The sequence below is a fragment of the Neofelis nebulosa genome, chromosome 4 (genome assembly GCF_028018385.1).
Source record: "Neofelis nebulosa isolate mNeoNeb1 chromosome 4, mNeoNeb1.pri, whole genome shotgun sequence".
Taxonomy (NCBI): domain Eukaryota; kingdom Metazoa; phylum Chordata; class Mammalia; order Carnivora; family Felidae; genus Neofelis; species Neofelis nebulosa.
The window spans coordinates 155,615,979-155,637,909 of NC_080785.1; the positions used below are offsets into that span (position 1 = coordinate 155,615,979).

The 21,931-nt window shown below is 44.8% G+C and overlaps 1 protein-coding gene and 1 long non-coding RNA gene across 7 annotated transcripts in view; one reads left to right on the forward strand and one right to left on the reverse strand.

Annotated features, from left to right (window-relative positions):
• Window positions 1–21,931, reverse strand: part of GATAD2A (GATA zinc finger domain containing 2A) — a 105,563-nt gene that overhangs the window by 48,938 nt on the left and 34,694 nt on the right. For 3 of the 5 annotated variants that reach the window (XM_058727311.1, XM_058727315.1, XM_058727310.1), the window contains exon 2: window positions 13,377–13,465. In XM_058727311.1, the coding sequence (XP_058583294.1) occupies window positions 13,377–13,391 (15 nt within the window). In that variant the 5' untranslated portion in view covers window positions 13,392–13,465. Of the gene's footprint in view, window positions 1–13,376; window positions 13,466–14,060; window positions 14,084–20,754; window positions 20,863–21,931 lie in introns of those variants that run through there. The other 2 variants (XM_058727312.1, XM_058727314.1) reach the window with 2 other exon arrangements.
• Window positions 9,131–13,378, forward strand: LOC131510320 (uncharacterized). 2 transcript variants are annotated; one of them, XR_009260998.1, is made up of 3 exons: window positions 9,131–9,907; window positions 12,604–12,776; window positions 13,263–13,378. It is a non-coding gene; the product is annotated as an uncharacterized LOC131510320 (long non-coding RNA). The 2 variants fall into 2 exon arrangements; XR_009260997.1 differs by having other exon boundaries at window positions 12,607–12,776.

Consider the following 21,931-nt stretch of genomic DNA (forward strand, 5'->3'; position numbering starts at 1 on the left):
AGCCTTCTGCTTCGTGTTAAGAGAAGCCAACACAACTCATCAGGTGGACAATCACTTTATTAAAATGAGACACGTGACCAACAAATTCTTCTATCCTACTGAAAGGACTCACTCACTCTTTCAAAGGCTTCTCACAAGGTAGACAATCTTACTGTCAGCCTCCAATGGCCATGGCGCCTGGGCTCCAGTTTCTGGGGAAGGTGAGGCACTGAGAAGAGAGGGAAAGGGACAAGGAACACACAGCACCCCAGACTTGGGATCATTTGACCCCACTCAATGCACACCCTATTGGTAGAAGAAGCACATGGGAAACTGGGGCATTGACAAGACAGCTCCCCATATCCCAAGGCTGCAGTGCCCCAGGCTAGTTGCACACCACACAACCTTGCACCACAAATATACATATATGTACACCCACATTCATGCATACTCAGACACAAGTGCCCACACACACATGCACACCACATGCACTCACACACGTGCACAGTTTTCCTCTCCTCTTCCCACTTCCAAATCTTGCCCAATTGTGTCAGAAAAGGTCTTTCTCTGTTCAATTCTGAGCAAAAGATCAGCAGTTCTTATGTGTGATCAGTATTCATTCCACTCCTGATCCACCTGTCCCGAAAAGGAAAACCCTAAAGTACAAAAATTAGATTAGAATCATCAACTTCTAAAACCCATGAAAAAACCCAGAGCCCTGAGGGACCTCAGGTGGATCCCCATGCACCTCAGCCACTTCAGCCCACACCTTCCCAAGCCCTATCCAAGACAAACAATTTCACACCTGGCTGGAGCAGCAGAGTTTTGAAATCACTAGCACTGAAACCATGCTCATTGCTACTACTTTGTGCACACAGTAATTTAAGCTTCCAGAGAAGGCAAAGAACCAACTGCTGCTTATGGTTGTTTATCTGAGTAATGCCTTAACCCAGAAGGGAATTTCTGCAGCACAGGAGGCTGGTCAGTTACTAACCACCTAGGACACCCCATCTTCTAGTTCACAGGCCTGTGTGGCCCAGCAGGATGTGGATGCTGTCAGACTCCTAACAAATACTGCTAATGCAGCAGACAGTGACCTCTCCAAGGGACCAGTGACCCAGGGGGTGCTTCATATGTAGAGAGCAGAAGAGTAGCTCAGGGTCCCCACCTTCATGGGAGCATAAACCCAGTAAGGGCTGTGAGATGCATGTGCTCATCACCATGTTATTACAAGTCTACACCAGAAAAGTAGTTCACCCTGCTGGTCCAAAAGAGGAGGGGGAAGAATATAGAAATGCTTCATTTGAGCTGGGCCCCAAGGGCAGAATCTGGACTTACAGAGATTGAGGAGGGAGGAAAAAATGCTAGAAAAGATGAAGTGACAGAAATACATAAACACGTGAAAATCCATTTCCAAGAAAAGTAAATGAAACCAAATAAAAGGAGATCCAAACTTTAAACAAGGATTTTTTACATGAGAGGAGATCATGTACAAGGAAAAAGCATCCCTGTTGGAAAGACCACTTATATTCAGTGTGAAAAGGCTCACAGTGATGACAGGGCCTCCCATGGACTTCCTTGGGCACCAGATGCCCTCCAGGACTCCAGGGACTGGGGGTAGGGTGGAGATCAGGACCAGCCATCAGCCTGTGAGAGTGAGAAGGGCTGGAACCAGCAATTGAGTCCTAAAGGATGGGTGTGGAGGGAAGCACTGAGAGCTGTGAAATAGCACAGAGTACACTCCAGACACATACACACAACTTAAATGAATGCCTCCAGTCACTCCATCAAACAAATCAATCTGAGCACCAGCACTACCTTCAGAGGACCTCCCTGTTCCCAGTCCCTATAAGTGCTCTCCACTTAACCCTTCCAGGAAAAGACACCATTTGTAAATGTAGCGCTCAGCATGGACCAGGAGCCAAAAGGGAAGGTTAAGTTCAGGAGCATCTCAGCCTCCTAACAGGGAACTTTAAACATCTCAGGCATGCCCACACACCACACTCCATCTGAATGCTAATGACCCATTCAAATATAAGCCTGTTACCACCAACAGGGTGGAGGAGTCATGCAAGGTAAAGTCAGACCAAGACCAAGAAGTCCATCCTATCTGGTCACCTTCAGTCCTTGGTTCAAGAACCAAAAAGAGAAACAGGTTGTTAAGTGAAAAAGAATAACAAGAATCAGCACCACATTTACAAATAAGCACACATTTACAATCTTGATTGTTTGTTTTTAAAGATTTTATCTTTCTTTTTTGTTTTGTTTTTTGAGAGAGAGAGAGAGAGAGAGAGAGAATGCACACGAGCAAGCAGGGGAAGGAGAGAGACAGAGACAGAATCTGAAGACAGGCTCCAGGCTCTGAGCTAGCTGTCAGCACAGAGCCTGACACGGGGGCTTGAACTCCCAAACTGTGAGATCATGACCTGAGCAGAAAGAAGTTGGATGCTTAACCAACTGAGCCACCCAGGCACCCCAAGATTTTATCTTTAAGTAATCTCTACACCCAACATGGAGCTCGAAGTCACAACCCTGAGATCAAGAGTGGCATGCTCACTGACTGAGCCAGCCAGGAGCCCCTACAATATTGTTGTTTTTTTAAAGTGGAGGACTTGTAATTGAGGTCTCTGAATTAATGTTTTGGGATATATTTAACAAAGTTAACCTGGAGAGCAGAAACCAACATACTTAAGTAGTGGCCATCAACATTAAAGACAAAACCTTAATGGTCTTCAGATTCCTAAACACAAATCACAGACTGCCCAGTAAAGAACACAGCACCGGTAGTATCTCACTCCAGCATTGTGTGTGGGAACAAAGCAGGTTTTGGGACAAGTCGTCTCCAGAAAATAGACAGTCACGAGGCCGGCCTGCTGACAGTTCTCTGGGCTGTTCAAACTCACCCCAGGGATGTACAGGGCCAGGCCTGGGACATTAGGTTCCCAGGCCTCAACCTCCATCCCTAGAGTCATGGGAGAATGGGGGGGCACAGGGAATGGGTACTAGAGAAAGCACAGATCCTATCCTGGGAAGATAACGTAGGGAATATATTTTTATCTTCTCTCAGACACAGTTGATCTCCTGCAAACTTCTGAAAATAGGGAACAATGTGGACCACACAGATCCCACTCAACTCCGTCTGTACTCCGGCCCCATGCCTTGGCTTCTAAGCACCTTTTCCCAAAGACATGAGATCGAAAGCCCATCTTCATCTCCAAGTCATAGCACACAGTAGGAGAAGGTGCACTTATACTGATCACAAGTTAAGAGTGGGGAAAGACTGTTAACAAGTGTCTTTAAAACTATCAGTAGCTCCCCTAGGCTCATACTGGAGATAAGGACTTGGCTTTTGTGTTTGCTCTCTCAAAAGTGCCCAGTGAGCACCCAACACCAACCACCTGGAAGTGGACCGACACGAGCATCTGAACTGCCAGCAGCCAGGGCCATTAGGCCAAAGCCCAACCCTGCAGCCAGAGAGGAACAGATGCTGTTGGGGAAGCACGTAACACAGAAACAAAGGTACTGCCTGTGAAGGGGAATCTGAGCAATATTAAATGTCCACAGGGAAATAGCAACCAGGAGTCCCCCTGGTGTGGGATGTCACTGTGAGGGCGAGCTGGCTACATTTGCCTCCCACGGGAAAGGAACAGCCTCTGTTCCTTCCCAGCTGCCTCCTCGGCCATGTGCTTCCATGGCCTACAAAGGGTTACACCTGCCATTTCCATGCCATCTGCAATGTGCCCATCGGGTGTCACATCACAAAATGGGAAGTCTTAACCCTTCCAGTGCCAACTCCCTCAGGGCCTGGCCAAGACACAGCTCTAACCACCAGCTCCATTGAGGCCCATGGCTGGAAATGGCAGGGAGGTTTTGCACAGACAATTGCAGGAAGGGCCAGAAAAGCTACCTCCATTCCTAGGAGGAGACAGGAGTAGAAAGTAGGGGAACCAAGGGTGCTTCTTTTGTCATTTTCATCAGGGGGCCCAGCAATGTGGGAAAGCCTGGAGGCTCTTCCTGGGCTTCCTTTGTCAAGCTCCTCCCTGCACATATTCTGTGGTGTCAGAGCACACTGGCAGCTGCCCCAGGAGGATCAGAGCCAGCAGGGAAACTTACTTCTAAGACTAATGTAAGTTTCTGGTCTCAATAAAGCCCATGGGCCTAAGAAACAGTTCCTACCAGCGAAAAGTTCTCTTAGCACTTTCTGTACAGCTGTAAGAGCTGAACCAGAAATCCCACATTTAGCTTCTACCCTGTAAATGGAAATCTTCCTCTTGGGCAGGGAGCTGTTCAGATACCTACAATAAGCTCTGGGAAACAGCAGAACTGGACTTGAACATATCATATTAGTGGCCCTTTTGTAAAAGATACTGTTCAAGATAAAAACAAGGCCCTCACCACATCCTTGAGGTCTGGTCAGCCTCTCTGACCTCATCTGCCATCTGTGCCCCACCAACCCTGGACCCCATTCTCTTACGTCACACTGACAGTCTGGCTGCTCCTCTGACGGTTAGCTCACTCCCACCCCAGGGCCTTTGCACATCCTGCTTTCTCTGCCTAGAAGTCTCCTTCCTCCAGGTCTCTGAACTACCCTCTTTTATAGGTCTCACCTGAGAAACCAAAATGGCACGTAGCTCCCTTTCACACATCCTTGGTGGACCTCTAACCTCTTTTTCACTTCATCACCACTTAACATTCTATTTATTTGTCTATGTGCCCTCCTAACCCCATCTCCCATAAGAACATGGAACACCTCTTTGTTCACTGCTACCATCCTAGGGCCCAGGAAGAATAAGGGCTCAATACATAGGTGTTTAACACACAAGAAAAAGCATTTTCATAATTCCCAGGTATCATTCTCCCTTCCTAAAAAAAACCAAAATGTCTTCAGGCCAATTAAAAAAATAAGGATCAAAAACAAAACCCTTACCTCATAACAAAATTAACTCAAAATAGGTCAGAGACCTATTAAAAACTAAACTTATAAAAACTCTTAGAAAAAAGCTGAAGGGTAAATTATGACCTTGGATTCAGCAACAGATTATTAAATGTGACACCAAAAGCACAATGAAAGAAAAAAAAAAAAGAAATTGGGACTTCAACAAAATTAAAATCTAATGTGCAAAGGACACTAATAAGAGAATGAGGGGTGCCTGGCTGGCTCAGTCAATACAGCAGGCGACTCTCGATCTTAGGGCTGTAAGTTCAAGCCCCACATTTGGTGTAGAAATTACTTAAAATAAAATCTTAAAGGGACCCCTGGGTGGCTCAGTCACTTAAGGGTCTGACTTTGGCTTAGGTCATGATCTCACAGTACACAAGTTCGAGCCCCAGATCGTGCTGTGTGCTAAGAGCTCGGAGCCTGAATCCTGCTTCAGATTCTGTGTCTCTCTCTCTCTCTCTCTTAAAAATAAATAAACATTTAAAAAATTAAATAAAAAAAATAAAATCTTTAAAAAAGTGAAAAAACAACCCATGAAATAGGAGAAAATATGTGCAAATTATTTATCTGATAAGGGTGTAGTGGCCAAAATATACGAAGAACTCTTATAATTAAACAACAAATCCAATTAAAAAATAGGCAAAGGACTTAAATAGACATTTCTCCAAAGAAGATATTCAAGTGGCCAATAAACACATGAAAAGATGTTCAACATCATTTATCATCAGATAAATGCAAATCAAAATCACAATGAGATACTACCTCAAACCCACTAGGATGGTTGTTAACAAAAAAAGAAAAAAAAAAAAAAAGAAAAAAGAAAAAACAAGCGTTGTCAATGATGTGGAGAAACTGGAACCCTCATACACTGCTGACAGGACTATAAAATGGCGTGGTGACATGGTTAACAGTCTGCCAGTCTCTCAAAAAGTTAAATACAGCATTACATATGACCCAGCAATTCTGCTAGGTACACAAGCTAAGAGATGTGAAAACATATTCACACAAAAATCTATACACAAATGTTAAAAGCAGCACTATTTACAATAGCCAACAAGTAGAAACAACCCAAATGTCCATCAACAGATGAACAAATGAACAAAATGTGATATATCCATACAATGAAGTATTATTCATTCATAAAAAGGAATGAAGTTGATTCATGTCACAATGTGGATGAACAGTGAAAATACTACGTTGAGCAACAGAAGCCAGGTAAAAAAAAAAGGCCACATAGTGTATGATTCCATTTATATGAAATGCCTAGAACAGGCAAATCCACGGAAACAGAAAGTAGACTAGTGGTTCCTAGGGCCCTGAAGGACACAGAGATGAAAGAGGGGATAGTGACTGCTAATGGGTACAGGCTTCTTTTGGGGATAAAAACGTTCTGGTATTTGATAGAGATGATGAGTGTACAATATCATGGATGCATTAAATGCCAATGAATTACACACTTTAAAATGGTTAAATTGGGGGAGTTTTTTAGGTTCTGTGAGTCAACCATCCAGTTCTCACAGAGTCTGAGGCCACAACAAGCCCACCCCACAGGTGGGAACTAAGAACCACCTCCAAGCAAAGGAAAGCTGATGCCTGGTTGTGTGGCCATGTGGTACACACAAGAACCAATCTAGCAATGGGGAACCAAGGCAGAAAGAGGGTAAGGCCTCAGACAACTGGGGTCACACAAACCACCACCATCAGAATACGATTTAAGTCAGGCTCATCGTAGGCTTCATACTGTCTAAAACCAAAACAACACATGCTACGGTTTTACATTAACACATTACTGGGAATGTGCCACCCACCTAAGTCTCACAGGTGTTTTATTCATCTGTCCAAATACCGGCTTAGTTTCTACCAAGAACAAGGGGCTGACTGGGCCCCTGGGACACCCTGGGGCCTCCTCCCTGGAAACCCTGGGAAGATATGCAAGAAGGCAGGTGCATGGGCAGTGGACATCAGGCGGAGAGACACACAGTGAGGTCCCTATCACTCTGAGAGTTGCAGTGATCCCTAGATCACACATGGAATCAAACCATCTACTTTATCCACTGGCTATAGCTCCTATGGACAAATGACACCAAGAGGGAAGTGAGACTGGTCTCTAATCAAAATTATATTATGTCAGAAAACAAAGTATGGGATATCACAGAGTCAGTACTGAAGTGAAGAAGCACATGCAGGGGTAAGGTGAGCTCCAAGCACTGGGCAGGGAAGCCAGGGGCTCAGAGATAGGAAGGTGCCATCAGCATCGCAGTACATCAAGTAGAAACCAGAATGCCTGGTTCACCTCAGTTTTCCTCACCTGTGAAATGGGAAATGCTCTGACGGCTCCATGAAGGGTAGCTGTGAATATTATTATTATTGAAAATAAGACTGCTGGAAACGGAAGTTGTTCCACCTGACAGGCTACCAGCCACAGCCCCTTTGCAATTCCAGAATCTCTGCTGAAAGTATTCTGCTTAAATTTAACCACAGTGGCTGCCACCCTTTTGTAACAGAGGACTCCCCTGCCCTGGGTGATGTACGTGATAAAGCTCCCTGAGGAATATATATGCCTGGGTCAAGCCCATTTTTCAAATATTTGATTACGGAAAATGGCAAAAGTAGCAATGCCCTCAGAAGTAGCACAAACAACAGGATTCACAGCGCACATGCACCACCCAGGCTGCAGGTCTTCCATACACTGCTCCTTTCCCCCATACCCCACTAGCTCCTGTGAAGCAACTCCTACACAACATTCATTTATGAATGCACTGGTCAGTATTTGTATCTACAAACCACTATAATTCCGTGACCTGACCTCCAACAATTTAACAAGCATTTCTTAGTCTTTGTCAGAGTCACACTTAGGTCCTCCCAAAACCTTTCCTTTCAATCATTTATTTATCTTATTTCCCCACAGTCAGGTTTGCTGGTGGCATCCCCGTAGTATAATGCAACATGCCCCTGATTTACTATAAACTAGATTCTGCGGCCAAAACAAGCACACATCCTTCCAGTAGCACAGGTACCCTTCTTGGGTGCAGGCGGCCACTGAGGATCACTGTCTGGACTCACCATTTTATTAGGTGTCTGAAAACTTATAAACTTCTAATTCCATCATTTCATTTTAATTAGCCAGAATATGTCAATAGCAGCACTGTCCACTAGCCACATGTGGCTATTTAAATAGACTAAAATTAAATAAAATTAAAAGTTGACTTCTTCAAACTATTCCAGGTGCATTGGACAGTGAGGGTACAGAGAGTTCCAGGAAGTTTTGTAGGGCAGCACTGATCTTGTTCTCACCCACTATTTTGTTCCTCGAGAGTTCAGTCCATAGAAAAGAGGATAAATGCTTGTTTCTTTCCCTTTATTTACCAATTTTCGAAATGAGTTGGTTCCCTAGCACCCCCCAAAGAGGACCAGCAAGATTCTTCCTTTCCTTTGAGTACCAATATAAATGAACCTGTTGATTTTTAACACATTTGACACTCCAAATTGGGAATCTGTTCTTATTCATACTCCCGTCTCACCGTTAGTAGTCTTACACATGTTCCCAATGCAGATTTAGAATTAAAACATTTTAGCTTAAGTGCCTTGATTTTATACTTGCATTTTTCTTTGGTGCTGAAAATTCTGGTTCTTAAAGACATTAATTACTACTTATTTGTTATCTCCTATAATACAGTTGTCCCCACTTACCCACGGTTTTGCTTTCCACAGTTTCAGGTACCTGTGGTCAATCATGGCCCAGGAGCAGATGATTCTCTGGCATATCATAAGGTCAATAGTAGCCTAATGCTATGTCACAATGCCTGCGTCACTCACCTCACTTCATCTCATAACACAGGCATTTTATCATCTCACATCATTACAAGGGTGAGTACAGTACTAAGATTTTTGAGAGAGAGGCCAAATTCACACAACTTTTACTATAGCATAGCTATAATTGTTCTATTATTAGTTATTGTTGTTAATCTCTTATTGTGCCTAACTTATAAACTAAACTTTATCATAGGTCTGCATGTATACAGGAACAAATCACAGTATATATAGGGTTTGATACTATCTGCGGTTTCAGGCATCCCACAGTGGTCTTGGAAAGTGTTCTGGTGGGTAAGGGGGCACTACTGAAACAGTAGTGAGTATTGGTATTATTAACCTAAAACCAAAAATAATTCTTAAAGATAGTTACTGATTTTTTAAAAAAAGTTTTTGCCCTTACGGCGTATCTCACTAAAACATTTATAGTCTACTATGTTTAAAAGTTGAGCAAAGGAAATCCTGAAACATTAGTTAAGTCACAACTTGAATCACAACTGACATACACCTAGATTCATATTAATTTCCTTTTGCTTTTTAGGGTTTGCTTCTCTCCCCCCGCCTCACAACTTGCCATACTTTTGTTTCATAATTATGTAAAACACCCATCTGGTGCTACACAGAAAAGAAAACCAGAGACATCTCCTGGTAACCCTGTCCTCTCTCATCCCTCCTCCTAGAAATAACCATATTGTTCATTTATGGTTTGTATTTCCATATTTAAAAATAAAATAGAAGCAAATACACATACATCCATGTCCCTCCACCTTTCCTTGGAGAGGTAAGCATACTGTATCTCTTTATCCCCCACCTTGCTTCTTCCACTTCTCATTTCACCCTAGAAATCCCATCACCATGACATAAGGACGTCCCTTCTTCCTTTGCTCAGGGGGCTTGATGCCATCCCCACCCAGGAGATCCATCCCCATAAGTCTCTAGCCCCAACTGACAAACATCTAAGTCATTTCCAGCTTTGTTACTTCAGAATGTTAGAATGAACATCCTTGTCACAATTCTTATGTTTGACAGTGTATCTTTGTGATACATTTTTCTAGAAGCGGAATTTCTGAAGCAAAGGGTAAACAAATCTCTCTCTGAAGAGCTGTGAGCCTCCAAAAGCAATATATGGCAGTGCTTGATTCCCATCAATAGACTGGCATCCACCTCTGGGGACAAAAGGTCAGAAATGTTGTCTTGAAACTCCAATGAGCATTATTCTTAGTATCAGAAAGACTTGAGCATCTTCTATACCTTTGGTAAGAGCCATCTGCACTCACTTTTTCTGTGAACTGTTTTCCTCTAAGTCACACCCATTTTTAATCCTTAACACCCAACATAAGGCAAAGTCATTCAGCACATGAGCAGTGTGTACCTGCTGAATAAACAGGACCCCTGACAGGCAAAAATTGAGGGGCAGATGCCACATCCATTAGCCCAAGCAGGCAGTCTGACCCAAGGTGTGCACACCTACAACTGTGTACAGTGTGGGGCACTGTGTGGGGGCTGTGTGCATATGTCAGGCTCACCAGGAGCCAACCCTCCTCCTGTCTCGCTCCTCTTCTATGCTTATTAAGTTCTGGGTGGCAGAAATGGGGAGACCCGAGGTGACCACAGGCCACGGTTCAACTGAAAGAGGGTGCTGGGCTGGTGTTAAACAGAGAAAACAGAAGGGGTGCCTGGGTGGCTCAGTCAGTTGAGCGTCTGACTTTGGCTTAGGTCATGATCTCATGGTTCATGGGTTCCAGCCCCCCGTCAGGCTCTGTGCTGACAGCTCAGAGCCTGGAGCCTGCTTCAGATTCTGTGTCTCCTTCTCTCACTGCCCCTCGCCTGCTCACGCTCTGTATCTCTCTCTCAAAATAAATAATAAAAACAATTTAAAAAATTTAAAAAAGAAAATACAAAATCAATTTGTTGAAATGACTTACACCCCACAACAATGAGTACACAAGCTGACATATTTATAAATCCTTAAAAAATAATTACTCAAGGGTATTTTTTTGCCCGTTTGACATTAGCCATCACATGCCATGACTATTCACAGACTGTCCTTTCCCATCAAACCCCTTCATGCAATGGCTGTCTTCCCTCCTGGACATGGAAGGAGGAGGTCTGTTTTTTTCTTTTTCTTTCCTTCTCTCTGCCATCTTTTCTTTCTCTTTCTTTCTTTTCTTTCCCTCTCTTTCTTTTCTTTCTTTCTTTCATCATTCATTCATTCCACAAGTACTTACTGCTCTGACCATGGTTTTTTTTTTTAAACTATTTTTTATTTTTTTATTTTATTTTATTTTTTTAATTTTTTTAACGGTTCATTTATTTTTGAGACAGAGAGAGACAGAGCATGAACGGGGGAGGGGCAGAGAGAGAGGGAGACACAGAATCGGAAGCAGGCTCCAGGCTCTGAGCCATCAGCCCAGAGCCCGACGCGGGCTCGAACTCACGGACCGCGAGATCGTGACCTGAGCTGAAGTCGGACACTTAACCGACTGAGCCACCCAGGCGCCCCTATTTTTTAATTGTTTTATTTTTGAGAGAGAGAATATGAGTGAGGGAGAGGCAGAAAGAGAGGGAGACAGAAGATCAGAAGCCAGCTTTAAGCTGACAGCAGTGAGCCCAATGTGGGGTTTGAACTCAAGAACCATGAGAGTATAACCTGAGCTGAAGTAGGATGCTCAACCAACTGAGCCACCCAGGATCCCCTGACCATGTACTTTTGAGTTAACAAAGGACTAGGCAGAAGCAGGAGCACCTAGCCTAGGACCTCAGAGAACCCTAAGCTAGCCTTACTGCCTTCAGACAACAACCGGGACTGCAGGACAAGGGCAGGCACTCACCACACTGGGCTGAGCTTCAGGTGAGACCTTTTCCAGATGTAAAGTTCCATGATTTTTAAATGCTAATGTCTAAAGATAGCCTGATGACAGCCAAGTGCCAGACCCATCCTCTATGGATGCCCCACTATGCCACCAACACCAGGTAAGAAGCCATTAGGACCAGGTATCAAGCATCATCAACACTGGTGATCCTCAGCTAGCTCTAGGAAACCAGCATAGACTTTAGGTCACTTCTTGTCTCCAGGGGGCTCTGAGGGTCTCAGGTAGAGCTAGGGCAGGGGGGCGTGTAAAATGGTAGAGCTGCCATGACAACAGTCTGGCAAGTCCTCAAAGGACTTGTTCACCAGTTACCATATGATCCAGCAATTCCACTCCTAGGTATATACCCAAAGGAACCAAAAACATATCCACACAAATTGTGTTCACAAATGTTCATAGCAGCACTATTTGCAAATGCCAAAAGGTGGAAACCACCCAAATTTATCCTGATGAATAAATAAGTGGTCCATCCATGCGATGGAATTACTCAGCCATAAAAGCATATGAAGCACTGAATCATGCTACAATGTAGATGAACCTCAAAAACATTACTCTGAGAAAAGCCAGACACACACGTTATATAGTCTAGGACTCTGTTGATATGAAATGTCCAGAACAGGTAAATGTATAGAAACAGAAAGCAGATAGATTAGTGGGAGAGGGAGGATAAGGAATGACAGCTAATGAGGATGGAGTTTCTTTTGGGGGTGATAAGTGTTCTGGAACTAGACAGAGATGATGGTTGCACAACTCTTGAATATACCAAATAAATAAACAAACACTGAATTTTAAATCATAAATCGGTGAACTGTATGGTAAGCAAATTATATCCCGATTGTAAAAAAACAAACAAAACTAAAGCACTGCTAAAGCTTTTGTTAGAACATTCTGGAAATGTTTTCCTGCTAACAGGAATACTTGACCATACTTTTTTTTTTTTTTTTTTTGCTATATGCAAGTAAGAGCTGAAACCTCACAAAACCAACCCCAACTCTCGTCTTGAAGCAGGCAAATCCAGGCAGCCGGTTCTCACCCCATACAGCTATGCTGTTAGAGAGACATGCACCCCTCAGCAAGTCACCTGCTGGCTAGCCTGTAAAAGCAGCTGACCAACTCAGGAGGTCCTCCAAGCTGTCTTAGAGTTCTAAGACAATTCCCAGTTCTACCTTCTTCTCTAGGTAAGTAGTTCTGGGCCAAAACATGGCTGGCCAGACTCTGATGGTAACAAGATAAAAATTCCACCCAGGTCTCAGGCTCTGCCCTGCTGGGTCCTTTCAGCCCTTGAGAGTCCTAAGCAAGGGGTGAGGCCGGCTCAGTTTCCTCACAGGTGTGAGTTGGAGTAAGGGCAACCAGTTCCAAGCACCAGTGCAGGGCCCTGCACTACCGACAGTGGTGAGGGAAAAATTCTACTCATTTTGGTTAGTGTTGGGAAATCACAAAAGTGGCCAGAGGACAAAGGCCACCTGGCTAGGATTAATTATCCTCTTCCTGATCTTCCCAGGAAGGTTTATCCCATTTAGGCCTGGGCTTTTCAAGTGAGTGAACCCTGAGATAGGAGGGGTGAGCAAACAGCCTCCCTGGAAGGAACAGGCAGGGCCTGGGTGATCCTGTGGTAACAGCCCAGTACACAATTCTGGAGGAACTTGACTCTCTATTTCCTCTAGGAGGTAGCTGTAAGCTTCTGAAGCAGTGCTCAGTTTCAAATGTCCAAGGAGCTGAATGAGGTTCACTGGACAAGTCAGAGCCTTCATTCCAGACACCAGACCTCAACCACTCACCTGGCTTCTGGGCATGGGATGCTGGTCCTACCAGCTGGCCATGGCGGCAGCTACGTCAAAAGGCAACTTGTGTCAACGTGCTGACCAACCTAAAAAAAAGGACAGAAAAAGAAATACTGAGTTTCCAAGGAAAGTTTCTGGAATGTATGGACAATTTTCAATGTCTCTGACCCCTGGAATTAGTAAAAATTTAGATTAAAGTAAAATTTAGATTTCAGAGCTCTGCCTCTACTACCTTCCACAAGGAGGCAGGCTGAGGAAATAAATTTCAATCACTCTCTGACCTATGACCTGATGCAGTGCTAACCAATAAACACTAGCATCCCAGACACTGACTTCAGCAATATGGACACAGATATGAGGTAGTAACATGCAGCCACACACCAACATACTGAACACACAGAAAATGGCTCAACATTTCAGTTATGACAGTAATAACATTAATAGCAGAAACAGTAATACTTAGAATTTAACAGGTGCTTAGTAGCAAATTCCAGTTACTATGCTAAAACTCTGTATCTCTTTGAATCCCCAGGACAACCTTGGGGTTACATGATCATCCCCATTTTCAGATAAGTGATCTAATGTGTCTAATATTCAGGAGTTTGCCCAGGGTCACCCAGGTCTCCCTCTACAGACATGACTTCTTTGCTGCCCGGTCCACACACCAGGGAAACCACTCACCATTCCAGGCAGTGCAGGGTTTGCCCTCAAGAAGCTGAGGGTGCAATGTGCCTGGGGCCCAGGCAGACTTTACCTCCATAGGGCAACTTGAAGTTTTACCCCAGGGATCATCTCCACAGGAATTACAAAACTGCCCAGGGAGGAAGGAAGTACCTGTTTTACAGACAGGAAAATTAAGGATCAAGAATGTTCAGAACTCCCCCAAGGTCACAGAGACAGTGTGGCTCCAGGACTTCCCCCTCCTTTATGACATCAGACACGCAGGGCTCCAGGCGCAGAGGCTAAACCTAGAGAACCAGCCAAATCCCAGACTCCTAGGCAGTGCTATCAGTTGCAGCTTGCCGAATATTGTCAGTATCACCTCTGTTGTCATTCTTTGAGCCCACATGACTACCAGGAGGCCTGGCTCTAATATGAAACCTTTATTTTTAAACTGGGTTCACAACAATTCACAGTTCATGGATAGCGAGAAACACTCCCATGGGAGAACTTGCAAAATAAGCAAATATCAATGAACTCTATGCAAAGACCTTTGGGCACCAAGGAGCATGCATGGCATCCTCCTCAGTGAGGCCCAGGGCCAGATGTAGCCACCACCAGGGCTAGTTCCTGGGGAGGGGAGCGCTTTCTGCCACTCCTTTTTGGCCCCATTCAGGCCAAAAAACACAGTGGACACCATTAATCCTAGTTCTTTCATATCTCTTGAACCATGGCCTCACTCTGCCATGGAGGGGGAAGCCCAGAAGGAGAGGCTTTCTGAGCACCTACCCTCTTCAGAAACAAAGTCAATACACACAAGTCAGCAGTATTTCCACACAGATTTTTAAAAATCCATTTACAATAGCATATATATGAAATACTTAAGGATAAATTTAATTTTTAAAAAGATGTTCAGGGTGCCTGGGTGGCTCGGTTGAGTGTCCGACTTTGGCTCAGGTCATGATATCACAATTAGTGAGTTCAAGCCCTGTGTCGGGCTCTGTACTGACAGTTCAGAGTCTGGAACCTGCTTCAGATTCTGTGTCTCCCTCTCTCTCTGCCCCTCCCCCACTGGTGCCCTGTCTCTCTCTCCCTCTCTCTCCCTCTCTCTCTCAAAATAAGCATTAAAAAATATATATGTTCAAGACGTATCAAGTAGAACCACAATAACACATCACTGAGAGAAATAAAACATAAAGGAAGATATGCCTTGTCCATGGATCAGAAGATATCAATTATCTCCCAAACTGATCCACAGATTCAATGCAGACCCAATCAAAAACTCCCAACATGTTTCTTTTTTTTGGTAGAAAAACAATCTGATTCTAAAATTTATATGGAAATGCAAAGGAACTAGAATAGTGAAAACTGAAAAAGGCAAACAAATATGGAGGACTTATCCTACCTGATTTCAAGATTTATCATAAAACTACAATAACCAAGACAGTGTGATAAAGACAGACAAGAGGGGCGCCTGGGTGGCGCAGTCGGTTAAGCGTCCGACTTCAGCCAGGTCACGATCTCGCGGTCCGTGAGTTCGAGCCCCGCGTCAGGCTCTGGGCTGATGGCTCGGAGCCTGGAGCCTGTTTCCGATTCTGTGTCTCCCTCTCTCTCTGCCCCTCCCCCGTTCATGCTCTGTCTCTCTCTGTCCCAAAAATAAATAAAAAACGTTGAAAAAAAAAATTAAAAAAAAAAAAAAGACAGACAAGAGATGGAATAGAATACACCCATGCACCTGTGTACAACTGATTTTTGACAAAGATCCAGTATCCTACTCTGCAAGACTGCAAGACCACAAGACACACTGGACAAAATTTTCCTGGAGGGTTAACCCAGCAAGGAAGAAGGCCTTCTTAATATGTTATCACAACACACACAATGCATGGATGGAATGCAATGTGCAAGAAATTTTAAGGTAAACTCAGACTTTCATACTCAAACATGGCTTTTCCCCATCTTAGCTCATGACAGATCGAGTCTTTCGGCTGCTCAGATTAAAACCTTGGACTGCCCTCTTGATAAGACTACCCCACCATCCAGTCCATCAGGAAATCGTTTTGTTTCTGCCATTAAACACATTTGGAGTCCAACAGCTTCTCACACCTCCAGTGGACACCATGTTTGGCGTTTGCGCAGAGTGAAGCCCTACTGTCTCCTGGCCTGAGGCATGCCTCCTGCTATCCTACCCTAGCCATGCTGGCTTCCGGGCCACGCCTCCAACATACCAGGAACTCTCCCTCCCTTTTTATGTTTTAAACAAAATTCCAGATACGTTATCATTTTAACAATCACTTCTCCAACTGGCATCCCAAATTGAAAATGATCTTTGAAAACACAACTACCATATAATAATCCCTAAATGTCAGCAAAAGTCCAGTTCATATTCAGCTTCACACAATTTCTCAGAAATGTCTGTATACGGCCTGTTATAACAGTAGCTGTTCGAGTTTTTAATACTATACCTGCTCCCTCAGCCTCAATCACTCTCACGCCCAGATGGCAGACCCTTCCATGCCCTCCCCCATGTTACCGCTCAAAATGTCTCCTTTGCAGAGGTCCACCCTGCTCCTTCTCTCCCACAGGCCTGATCTCTGCATATTCCATATAATGTAGTACTGTATGGACTTTCTCACCCAATAAGAACATAAATGCCACAAGTAAAGGGGTGTCTTATCTGCCTGATGTGATTGTATTTCAAACACCTAGAACAGTATTGGACACACACCAGTGCTTGATAAATATTTATGGAATGAATGAGCTGGGATGATTTAACACTGAAGGAGAAGGAACCTATCTGAGAAGCCCACACAGCAGCAGCCCCTCCATACAATTAGTGCAAAATTCACAAAGGAGCTGAAACCAAGCAGAGATCACTTAGCACCATCAGAACTAGGGACATTTCTCTAAAATAAACTGTAGTTGCTTTTTACTGATATATCATGTGGACTATTTTGCCATCTACCCGCACTGGCTGGATTTAGAGAGCTTTTACTGTTTTTATTTCCAACCCATACATTTAAAATAGTATCAAGTAACCCTTAAGTACACAATTACCAACTCATAAGAGACTCTTCCACTCCCTTGATAAATGATTATGGCTTGGCTTTGACCCCACACCTGGGTACTGTGGCGCGTGTGCGCGCGCGCGCACACACACACACACACACACACACACACACACACATTGCAACCCACCCAAACACAACGATTTCCTAGTCTAAAGGAGATCACACTTGGTAAGAAGGCAGCCATAGTAATTTACATGAAATCAAGTCACTGCACTTTGGGCAACAGAAGTCCTTTGTTGCCATTTCATCCTCTCTAGCTTAGACAAGTGAGGTTGACTCCTTTAAACTTGAGGGGAGGAGCACTGGGCAAAACCTGGCTGCTATCTGGGGAACTCCAGTTCTGAGGATACACTCGGGTTGCAGCACCCATGGTCAGCACAGGGATGAGTCTCTGGGGCCACAGGCATCTGACCGGGAAAACTAAGCTCTCCAAGGCACCCCTGGAGGGCCCCATCATCCCTTCTGAGGCCCTGCTCTATAGAAGCTGCACACCTCTGGTCTCTTTCTACCACCATCTGCACTCACCAAACAACTGTGCTGTGTAAAAATTTTTCAACTGTGTCTATAACTAAACATTTACCACCCTGGCTCTAATCCAGTCCTGGAAACATGACATAAGGCCAAAAAACTCCAAGAAGAAACCCAACAATACCCCTCACCTTCTCCCACCTCTAAGTCCACTAAGTCTACTAGCTCCGTGAAAACTGAGTGCCCCTAAAGAATTACCTAGACCCTGTCTGGCAAAGGTCTTAGTGACTGCACCACCAAATTGTCAAGGAGGGGACTCCCTGGCCAGCCCTATCAGAAAGGGAGAAACTGAGGCAGCACAGTAGTAAAGCATCTCAAGGAAGCCTAGAGGTCACACCATGTGCTGGCTGGTTCCATGTGCTGGCTGGCTGGAGAATGATTAACTTGGGCCGAAGATTCCATTTTTTAATCCAGGGTCGGCAAACTTCCCTAAGTTGTCCTGGTGAACGGTATTCCTGGAACACAGCCACACCCACCGGAATATGCACTGTGTACAGCTGCTTCCACCCATAAGGCAAAACTGAGTAATAGAAACAGAGACAGTACAGCCCCAGAGGCTGAAAACATGGACTACCTGGTTCTTGAAAGCAGGAGGAAACTGCAGCCCTGGCAGGCTGTGCTGAGTATCAAAGGGACAGAGGTGACCCAGACACAGTGGCACAACCACGACAAAAAGTCAGGGCACAGGCACACCAAGGAGATGCTCCAGCTCTGTATCAGCCCCAGGGCACAAAGCAGTACCTACTCTCTCCAAAGCATGGAGCCTCATTAACCCTATGTCCCCATGGAGTAGGGGCGGGGGCGGGGAGAATGACTTGGCATACTAGAGAGGCAAAGAACCAGCCCCATGAGGGCCAAGGAGCCAACGGTAAGGCCAGCTACACAGGCCCATCCTTGGCAACCAGAACTGGCCTCTCTCCACTGTCAAGGGGAGAAGGCATCCACTGGGGTAACAGCCAGTTTGTGCCCTCCAAGCCCCTGATCTATCCCTGTCCTCCTTCCCTTGGCCACGGTAACCATGGCCTCACTGAGGGATGATGGGTCATCCAACTCTTCACACTGTGCCAGTGCACAGTGCAGCCTTTCCTAAGGCCCTCAATACCCCCCAATGCTTGTAACATCTTACCGTGACCTTTGAGGCCCTGCCTGCTTTAGGCCGAAGTGACTCTATGAAGTCATCTGGCATGCATGTATATATGTGTACACACACACACACACCACATTCTTGGCTCCGACCACACTGGCCTTGTCTCAATTCTTCATACCACCACATCTTGCCTCCACCACTGGGCCTTTACACAGTGTTCCCACCACTGGGAAACCCCTTCCCTCCTCCCACTCATCCTTCAAAACTCAAGCACCTGTTACTCAAGCATGCTCGCCCTAATCAGTCCCTCCCCATTCTCCCTTCTATTACTGAGGACTACAGCCCCACCACTTGGCACAGCTGATCTTGACATTTGACATACAGCATCCCATTAGGTTCTCTTCCCCAAACACTCTTGAGAAAGGCTCTTATTCACCTCTTTATCCAATTCCTAATGAAGCACACAGGAGGAAATAGCATCCTCCATGAGTTATAAATACTCAAAACATCATAGACAAGAGGCAAAAACATAGCAACATAAATATAAACCCTACCCTTAATTAGAATAGCAAGTCAACACCAGGAAGAAGCAACATGGAGATAGGCAAGGCCACAGCACCACACTTCCCCTCTGGGAAGCTCTCCCCACCTCCCTTACACTACTATTTGGAGAAAGGCAAAGAGCCTGAAGAAAGGCACTCAGAGGTTCCAGAGGCCTCTACGGCCTTATATCTGGGAAGGCCTCCTCTGCCACTGCTGAGAAGTATGAGTTACCCCAGCATCTACGCACCCACATCTTGTACTCCCCTTCCTTTCCTAGCCTATCCTAAAACAGCCAGCACAGTCCTTCCAACAGATCTCCTTCCTCTCCAAGGCTTGGCTCCAACATACCCCTTTACCCTGGGCATTCCAGGAATCCCTCCCTTTCACACCACCAAAACCATCCTGAATGTTATAGCACATCCTCCTGATGAATCATGACTAGCTGCAGGAGCCCACCTGACCCTTGGGCAGACCATGCTGAGGACCAAATGACAGGCCCTGGCACTAGGCAGGCTCTCAGAAGTAACTAGTTCTCACTTTGAAGAGTATGATTAATGTTTTCCCTCAAAATATTTCAACTCCTATCTAGAGTTTCCACACTCACCCCCCAGCAGCTGCCCTGGCAAGTCCACAAAGATCATCAAAACTTTAGGGGTGCCTGGGTGGCTCAGTTAAGCATCTGACTTCACCTCAGGTCATGATCTCAAGGTTAGTGAGTTCGAGCCCCGCACTGGGCTCTCTGCTGTCAGTGCAGAGCCCACTTCAAATCCTCTGTCCCCCTCTTTCTCTGCCCCTCCCCAGCTTGCATGTGCTCTCTCTCAAAAATAAACAAACATTAAAAGGTTCAAAACTTTAGGGGCGCCAGGGTGGCTTAGTCGGTTGAGCATCCGACTTCAGCTCAGGTCATGATCTCACAGATCATGGGGTCAAGCCCCGCGTCGGGCTCTGTGCCGACAGCTCAGAGCCTGGAGCCTGCTTCGGATTCTGTGTCTCCCTCTCTCTCTGCCCCTCCCTGGCTCATGCTCTGTCTCTCCTCTCTCTCAAAAATAAATAAAGATTAAAAAAATTTTTTTAAAGGTTCAAAACTCCCATATTTTAAATGCTCAGGAATGAGAGGCACCTGGCTGGCTCCGTCAGAAGAGCAGGCAACTCTTTATCTTGGGGTCCTGAATCTGAGCCCCAAGTTGGGTACAGAGATGACATAAATAAATAAACTTAAAAAATAAAAATAAAAAGCTCAGGAATCAAATGTCTCCATCTATCTATCTAGACAGGTCTGAAACTTTGGGAAGTATCTTAAGTGTTAGTGTTTATCACTGAGGCTGCTTGAAAGGACATCTTGAAGAAAATGTCACAAGAACAAAAGACATAACTTCTTTGTTAACAATGAGGACCTAAGAATTGGTGTCTCCCATTCTGTGTACATGCACCAATATGTGCTATATTAAGGAAATTCTCTGAAAAATAGCCATAGGAAAACAAGGAATACCTTCTATCTCTAAGCCAAGCACTGGAGCAGAAAAGACCTCAGATTGTTTCTGGACTCTGTTCTCTTAAGTCCCCTGCAGACTCCAAGAGTCCTGTGTCACCCCAGATAGCTGGAGAAAGTGCATCCAGGCCCCATCCCTATGGGGACCAAAGAACACCTACAGAATCTCTGCTCCAGCACTCCCAAGATGATGCTACAATGGGCCTTCTAGAACCACACATCTTTTTTTTTTTTTCTTTAACCTCATAACATCCAGCACAAGCTAGGCCATCAAAATATGAGTGCCTTTGTTCCTTTCTCCCTAAGCTAACTCTTGGGAGGGTAAAACACATGCTCATAAGGATGCAGGATATTTCTGAATTCAGAAAGGTTCCATTTTTCCTTACTGTACTAAAATATAGGTAACATCAAATTTACCATCTTAACCATTAAATGTACAGTTCAGTGGTGTTAAGTCCATTCACACTGTTGAGCAACTATCACCAGCACCATCCATTTCCAGAACTTTGTCACCTTGCAAAACTGAATCTCTGTCACCAGTTAAACACTAACTCCCCATTACCACCACACCAGCCCCTAGCATCCACCATTCTACTCTTCTAGCTCCATGAATTTGACTACTCTAGTGACCTCATATAAGTGGAATCATACGGTATTTGTCTTTTTGTGTCTGGCTTATTTCATTCAGCACAATGTCTCTTAAAGTAAAACCACACAGATTATTTTAACCCTTTGGGGCCAATGTGTGTACAGAAAAAAGCCCAAGGGCCTGGTATACCTATAGCCAAAAATGACTCTAACACCCTGATTCCCAGACTAGGCATGTACCTGACATCCTCCACTATCAATCCTGCCTTCCACTTGCCAAACTATACAAAATGGCACTGGAAAAACTTAGAATGGTAAGGTTAGAGCAGTGGTAAACATTATGCCTCAGATGGACTTTAAGTATGCTTAGGTCACCTCAGCTCTGACTTCCCAATGTACCCCATCTCCCTGAGATACAGCTTTCCCAGCCCCATCTCATAGCTATGAACCAAGACAATCAAGAAATGCCTCGTGAGTGAATGGTAAAAATGACTAGCTCATCTTGGATATAAACATTCCTTAAAACGGAAGCCAGAAGACATCGCAGCCCAACTCAAACATATTCCCTGGAGCACCTGGGCTAGATGTG